Source organism: Populus alba, chromosome 17 (genome assembly GCF_005239225.2).
Source record: "Populus alba chromosome 17, ASM523922v2, whole genome shotgun sequence".
NCBI classification, from domain to species: domain Eukaryota; kingdom Viridiplantae; phylum Streptophyta; class Magnoliopsida; order Malpighiales; family Salicaceae; genus Populus; species Populus alba.
Window position 1 is genome coordinate 20552770 of NC_133300.1, and position 7839 is coordinate 20560608.

Sequence of the window (7839 nt, forward strand, 5' to 3'; positions counted from 1 at the left end):
AAACTGAAATGCTAACTTATAATAATATATCATGCTATGATTTATTAACAAACTAACAGATAAACAAATTTCTAAAGACTATAATCTTTTATTATTGTAGAAAAAATTATAACAGAAATAAACAGAGTTTTTAAAAGCAATCTTGAAGCAAACTTCAACACTCCTCTTTGCTTTAAGAGCTATAGACTCCTATCATTTATCTTAGAAACTCAAATTTACTTATTAGAAGTGGTTTAATAAACAAATCTGCTAATTGATCTTCAGACCTGCAGTAAATCAACTTAACATCACCATTTCTCTGCATTTCATGTAAAAAATAAAGTTTGATGTTAAAGTGTTCGGTTTTTTCATGAAACACTGGATTATGAGAGATTACAATGGCTGTTTGATTGTCAATTAAGATCTATGTTGCTTCTTCTTCCTTTATATGCAAATCACGTAATATCTTTTGAAGCCACAGTGCTTGATTTAATATTGCTATGGCTACAATGAACTCTGTCTATGTAGTAGATTGTGCTACAATATCTTGCTTCTTAGATGACCATGAAAATATTGCTAATCCTGGATTGAAACAGAATCCAGAAGTGCTTTTCATATCATCAATGAATTCACCCCAATCACTATAAGAGAAACCATGCAATCTTAACTCTTGAAACTTAAAAAAATTAATACCAAAACTTCATGTTCTTTTGATGAATCTCATAATTCTTTTGGCTGCTCTCATATGTATTTCACTTGGACAATGCATAAAACGAGATAAAAGGTTTATTGCATGAAGTATATCAAGTATGGTTGATGTTAAATACAATAAACAACCAATGAAGCTTCTGAATTTCTCTTCATCAACTTTGGTAGTTCCATCTTCTTAATTTGTTGAATTTGTATTTTTTATTTATTGGAGTGGCTGTTGGTTTGCAATTTTCCATATAAAATTTCTTCAAGATTTCGTTTGAATATTTCTTCTAACAAATGAATATTTCTTCTTTGCTTTGCTTGATTTCCATTCCCAGAAAAAAAACTCATAAGACCAAGATTGATCATTTCAAAAACTTGCATCATATTCTGCTTGAATTCTTCAACATGTTGTGTATTGCTTCTCATCACTAAAAGATCATCAACATAGAGTGATATTATAAGAACATCATTGTTAATCTTCTTCACATAGAGAGTTGCTTTATATAAGCTTTTCTGAAAACTAGAACTTGTCAAATAGTCATCAATTTTGCCATACTAGGCTCTAGGTGCCTACTTCAATCCATAGAGATCTTTTTTTAATAGATACACTTTGTCTTCTTTTCCTTAAATCACAAACCTAGCTGGCTATTCAACATAAATTTCTTCTTGCAAAATGCCATTTAAGAAAGCTGATTTAACATCTAACTGGAATACTTTCTAGTTCTTATGTGTAGCAACAACAAACAAAAATATGATGGTATCCATCCTTGCTACAGGTGAAAATGTATCTGAATAATCAACATTATAAATACGAGCATACCCCTTAACAACCAACCTAGCTTTATGTTTGTTGATGGTGCTATCTACATTCAGTTTGGTCCTGAATACCCACTTCACACCAATGATATTTTTGTTTAGTGGTCTGTCAACTAGTTCCCATGTGCAGTTCTTTTTAATCATGGATATCTTCTCTTGCATTGCTTCCTGCCATTCTAGGTTCCACTGAGCTTTTTCATAGCTTTCTGGCTCGCAGACTGCTACATTACTCCTAACATAAATGTTTTTAAGAAATCGGGCACCTCTGATTGGTGAATCATCAAATGATTCATCCTGTAATGGAGGTCTGATTTGATCTGCAAGCAACACATTTCTTTATGAGTCTTCCCAGTCCCATTATTCTTCTTCATGGAAATGAACATTCGTGGCAATGGCCATCTTCTGAGTCTGAGGATGGTATACTTTATAGGCTTTAGAAATAGTATTATAGCCAACAAAGATACCTGACATAGCCTTCTTATCAACCTTGCCCCTTTTGATATGTGGAACATGAACAAAACATATATTGCCAAAGATTTTAAGAAAGCTTAGTGAAGGTTTGTAATTATACCAAATTTCAAAAGTGTCTTTTCTTACAACAATTTTTTGGAGAACATAAGAAATTGTTTTTGTATGTGAGTTTGTTGTGATGGCAACTGTCCCTTTTCCTTTAGTTGCTATACAATCACCATTTCCAATCCTGACGTTTGCAACTTTAATAGATTGTAAAGTTTTGAAGAGACTTTTATCAAAAGTCATGTGGTTTGTGCAACCATTATCGATCAGCCAATGATCTGAGGAGTTTTGAACTGAAAAACATATGGCTGCAAACATCTAATCTTTATCATGTTGACTAACAACTTGAGCATCTTTTTTTTTTTGAGGTTTTGTTCTGCAGATAATTGCTTCATGACCAAGCTAGTTACATTTGCTACACCTTGCATCAGGTCTTTTCTAGCACTTGTATAGTGGATGACCTATCTTATTATAGTGTTGACATGGTGGAAAATTTCTCTCCTTTGCTTTGAAATTGACCGGCATTAGTAGTCTTACTGCTGCTTTAAGCCTGTTTTTTTTTTAAAAACTTTTTTTTTTCAGAATCAGGATACTTGGCTTGTAAAGCACCTTCTATAACACGATCTTACCTCATAAGTCTTATTTGCTCCTGAGCTTATAAAGCATTTAAAAGTTTTGCTAATGTAATCTTTGACAAATCTTTTGTATTCTCCAATGTAGTAATTGAAGCTTCATATTTTTCTGGTACTATAACCATAATTTTTTCAACAACCCTAGAGTCTGTAAATGATGTTCCCAGAAACCTGACTCTGTTTACAATTCTAAGCAATCTATCTTAGTATTCTTTTATGGTCTCAGATTCCTTCATTCTCTAGAGCTCAAACTCTCGTATCAAGTTAAGACTTTGCATTCCATAAATTTTTTCATCTCTTGCAGATTCCTTCTTCAAATAATCCCAAACATCTTTCGCTGATTTAAGAGACATAATTCTGGTGAAAATGGTTATTGAAACAGCAACAAACAAAAATGCTTTTGCTTTTGATTTCCTTGTTTTTCTCTCTTTGTGATTTTTGATCTGAGCTACAGTTGGATTGTTTAGCAGCAGATGAATTTCATAGTCTTCTTTAATAGCTTCCCATAGATCAAATACCTCTAGGTATGTTTTTATTTTCATAGCCCAAAACTGGTAGTTTACTCTATCAAAGATAGGAGGAGCAATTTGAGAAAAACTGAATTCAGCTTCCATCACAAATCTATTAAGAAAATGCTCTGATACCAATTAAAAGTGTTTTAAGTGTTTGAGTATTTAAGTAAAGAAAGAAAGTAAAAGAGAATTTAAACCATCAACTTATTGCTACTGTTTTATTAAGAATGAAAGGAATTGATTGCTACAAGTTCACAACAATCTTTATATATTTATAGAAACAAATTCAAACTGAAATGCTAACTTATAGCAACATATCATGCAATGATTTGTTAACAAACTAACAGATAAATAGATTCCTAGAAACTAGGACAACCTTTTATTATTGCAGAAAAAATTATAACAGAAATAAACAGTCTTTGACAACAATCTTGAAGCAAATTTCAACACTCACAACCATGCGAGAAAAGAAAAAACTTAATGCGAAAAAGGGTTTATGAAGCATAGAAATCACAAAGATTTCAAGAAAAACTTTGTACATATCCACAAAGAAAGAGTTCCTGATATAGTAGTGCATTGTACTGAAGAAACCCCATTTTTATTCTCTTTAGCAATAAGTAGCATCACCAGTTGAAGCTAATGGACTCAAAGTGCAAGTTATCTGCCAAGCCAGATGAACAAATTCCGGCAATCTCATGTCGCATTTTCCTTGGTCCACAAGCGAGGACTCCAACATCCGAGGCTTTGCAATCGAACAAAATTCCTGCAATGCCATCAGGAAATGATTAGTCCTATATATGAGAAAAATGGGAAAAACACGCAAGCTATTGAAGTGATTATTCCTGTGATTAGTTGCATTTGCTTACTCTTAAGATCAGGCCTTGCACCAAAATGCACCTTGGTAACTTGAACAAGTGACTGATGAGGTTGGCTTTCGAGCTCCCTATTGGCGTTCTGAAACCAGGAACCCGGTGATGTGGTTGGAGTTGGCACTTCCAAGTTCTGAATTTGCTTCCCTTCCATGGCATGCTCTTTCTTGAGAAAAAGGAAGACTGCACTGGAAGCTATAAAAATGCAGGCACACAGCAAAAACATGTCCCAAAGCACATAATAGGAATAGTGGTATGTCTCCCCAGTGTTGTGATCAAAGGGGTAAATATAGTAACGCGTGACGATGCCTAGTATGAGGAGAAACATGACAAATGATGAAACTATTATTGCACCAAGCCATAGCCAATTGTTGTTGCCTAGGCTTGCATTAATGGGCGAGTCCAGTTGGTTTGGCTTGAACCAAATGGTTTGGAGAAGCTTTAGGTTATCTTCCGTAGGCAGCTCTCCCTCTCTGGTGATATAGGCTTCAATTTGCAGCTGCATTTGGAGTATGTTTGAAGGTGTGCCATTGACTGGAAGCAAGAGGTCTAGCATTGCAAGATCAGCTGAGTTCTTGAATGCACAAACAAGGAGGACTCGAGGAACTTGACAGTTCTGTTTTGTGCTTTCGAAAATAATCTCACGGATTATGGAGATGAAGGGAGTGATGCCACTACCTCCACTCACCAAAACAAGCAATTCATGCCTGTAGAAAGGTAAATCAAACTTGACGTATATATCATAAATTCATGTACAGTTTTCTAAATACAGGATTTCTTTCCAGCCGGTAAACTTACCTCAGAAAATGAGAAGAAGTTGGTCCATACGGTCCTTCAACAGATACTTCGAGACGATCCACAGAAGAAGAAATTTGTCGGTAAAGCTCTTGGGACCAACTTCCCAGTCTTTTGACAACTACACTTAGCTTATCTTGCTCCAAATTGCAGCTCGAAGTTATAGTAAAAGGATGCCATTGTAGTTTCGAAATGCTCGGCACATTTAGGAATAGTATGCTTGTTGGGTTATAATACAACCCTGAGAGGGGAGAAGAAAGACAAAACATTAATTTATAATAACATAAAATGTTTCAATTTCTGCTTCTAGATCAAAATGTGTTCTTACCTGGACTCTTGGAGAAAGTCAGCTCAATACTACCACATGGCAAGAGACGAGCTGAGTCTAACCTCGCCCGTCGCTGTGACTGTAAGAATCTCAGGTATCGGTCTACGACGAAGAGGAAGATCCCAGGCAAGATCATGCAGAAATAGGCAGCGCCAACATGCAATACATAGAAGACTATGTAGAGAATGTATAGTTGATGTGTGTAGAAGAAAACCTCAAACATTTTACGCCTAATACGGTAAGAGCTAGTCACCCACATTGCCAATGCAAGTACAGTTGCAATCTCTCCAGCAACATTCGATACATAGGTTTTGCTCCATTCTAGCATCTGCATGGTCCCATGAAATTTTCACAGTGAAAAACACTTAGCAAATGCAGGAAACACCATGGGCATCACTAGGACTACAGGTATAACACCAAAAGTATTTATTTTTATTAGTCACCAACGGTCGTTTAGTTCACTTGGTAGCACACCTCAGCTACTGATAAGAGAAGCCGGGGAAAAGGGGAAAATAGAATCCAGCACCTTAATTATGCCAATAGGTGCTACCAAGAGTACCAAAGATCTGTTGATGACTGACTAAATTCATAAGGCTAACCCACTAATTGCCTAACTATTTACATTTGCCAATTTTGTCACCATTTTTTGAATTAAGAGTTTCACAACTTATTTTATTAATTAATTTTAATTATAGAAAAACAAAAAACGAATATCTAAAAACTCAATCGTTTTGTTATCAGCATTTTAATACTTTATTAGAGAACTATTTTAACTCAAAAATTTAAACTAATAAATATAATCTAAAATATGATTTATACTATCTTTAATATTCTACAGATCCACTAAAAGACTGATACTGATCTCATCATATAATCAAATGCAAATGTGCATGCTAGCAGATTATGTGTAAGAAACCATGCCCCATGTCCTGAAAAGCCTCTTTCCTTTTTGTATTTTGTTTTTCTTTCTTGTATTTTGATGCTGTTAATGTTCATAGATGGTGCGTCCTCCCTAAGAAACTTTTAACATTGACAAAGAAAGAAAAGCTTTGAGCAAAAGGAATCTAAGACCACTTTCAGGTCCCTCACTTCTGTCCAAAAAAAGAAAAAAAAACGACAACATGATTGGTTTCCAAGGAAAAAAAGACGATAAATGAAGCTCTCCAATCACACAAAAAGTTAAAGAGATTCCACACCTTTAATCTGATATTCTGAGGACAAAACAATCAGGATCATATATAGGATAAAAAGTATGACCACTCAAAAGCTAAAGGCCACAATATTGACCAAGAAAGTCTAACTAAACATGATTAGTAGTAATGCAAGTACCATAGCCATTTGGTTAGTCATTGCCCAGTATATGATGAAACCAACAGTATGGGCAACAAAAAGAATCATCGAAAGATGACCGAGCCATATATGATACTTGATACTGGACTCAGATGTAAGTCCAACGAGAGGCAGAATTGAAGATCCTCGAGTGACAGGAAAGAAGAGAAATGCCCAGCATATGTTTCCAATATATCCAAGTCTCAGTGATACACTTCGGAACTTAGCTTGCCACCTGCGAAAGTTGATTGATGGGTGAAAAGCGCAGCACATCAATGAATGGATTTTGAAGAAGACGTAGATGAATTGAGATGAACATAAAGATGAAAGGGATCGATCTTACACTTTCTCCCCTTGTTTATGCATGTGAAGATGTCCAAAACTGACATACAAGTAGTTGGCAAGAGACCAGATCAAGAGTGCAACAAACATGGCTACAAAAGCAAGCTCCATTGCAGTAACAATTCCCAGAGGGGCCATCACGAGTGCAGGACGTCTTAAGAATGACAGACGATTGCTTGTAACAACACTGCAATCAGTTTAATATGCAATAATGTGATGAAATCCAAATCATGGAATGCACATTTCACTCTTAAATATCAAAACAATAGAAAGAATTGAAGTGCTCTAGGAAGAAAATACAACCTTCTGGAGTTTGGCTTTCTCAGGTTCTTCTGTAAATGAAGATATACACATCCAAAGGCAGCTATGAACATCACAGGGAACGAAAACAGCAGAAGATTTGTGCCTGTATAGCAGTGTTAGAAAAATCAATCAGAAGAATGAAATAAAACGCATTCACAGCAGAATGGATTGTCAAAAAAACAACCTTGTCCTTCAAAATATGTTGAATTAAGCTTGCCGTTGAGTTTAGGAGTCCATGCATTTTTGTAAACTTTAGTCGGCAACATAACCCAAATCATTAGCCATCCAAGAAACATCACTAGGAAGATTAGCCTGAAGACTGTCATGCTGCTCATCTCCTTTGCTTTGTGAGGTTGCTAAGTTGGAGTTAATTGAAACCCTGCAAACTTTGATGAAGTGCTGTAAGTTAACAGCTTTCGAAAAGAATTTATAGACCATGTAAGACCTTTCTTGTAGGCCACGATCTTTGGTAGAAGTACAAAGAAACAGCTTGACTCAATCTGATAACCCCATTTGCAAGTAAACTACATTTTGCAGACAATGTGATTTGGCTCAATCTGGATAGTCAAAAACATTTAAACATGAGAAAATGCCTCTTTTAAGCAGGAAAAAACATATAATAAGTGCAGAATATGTTGTAGTAATTAACACACATATAAATTAATCCCTTACGTAAACACTGAAAAAGAATGATTTATCCTAAATGACGTTTACATGTGCAT

At 35.2% G+C, this 7839-nt stretch overlaps 1 protein-coding gene across 1 annotated transcript; it reads right to left on the reverse strand.

Annotated features, from left to right (window-relative positions):
- Positions 1-3575: 3575 nt before the first annotated feature.
- On the reverse strand, positions 3576-7634 carry LOC118037154 (ferric reduction oxidase 4). The gene is made up of 8 exons (XM_035043060.2): positions 7302-7634; positions 7118-7220; positions 6816-7001; positions 6473-6707; positions 5144-5471; positions 4819-5056; positions 4018-4727; positions 3576-3914 (listed from the first exon to the last, which is right to left on the reverse strand). Exons 1-8 carry the CDS (start codon positions 7450-7452, stop codon positions 3775-3777), a joined length of 2091 nt encoding a protein of 696 aa, XP_034898951.1. The 5' UTR covers positions 7453-7634; the 3' UTR covers positions 3576-3774.
- Between the last annotated feature and the right edge of the window lie 205 nt (positions 7635-7839).

Bases quoted from the DNA above. Each gene is read 5' to 3' on its own strand.
- LOC118037154 (XM_035043060.2), bottom strand. From the start codon at position 7,452: ATGAGCAGCATGACAGTCTTCAGGCTAATCTTCCTAGTGATGTTTCTT. The intron at 4,728-4,818 runs GTAAGTTTACCG...ACCTTTCTACAG, and splicing joins ACTTCTTCTCATTTTCTGAG to GCATGAATTGCTTGTTTTGG. The intron at 3,915-4,017 runs GTAAGCAAATGC...ATGGCATTGCAG, and splicing joins TGCAAGGCCTGATCTTAAGA to GAATTTTGTTCGATTGCAAA.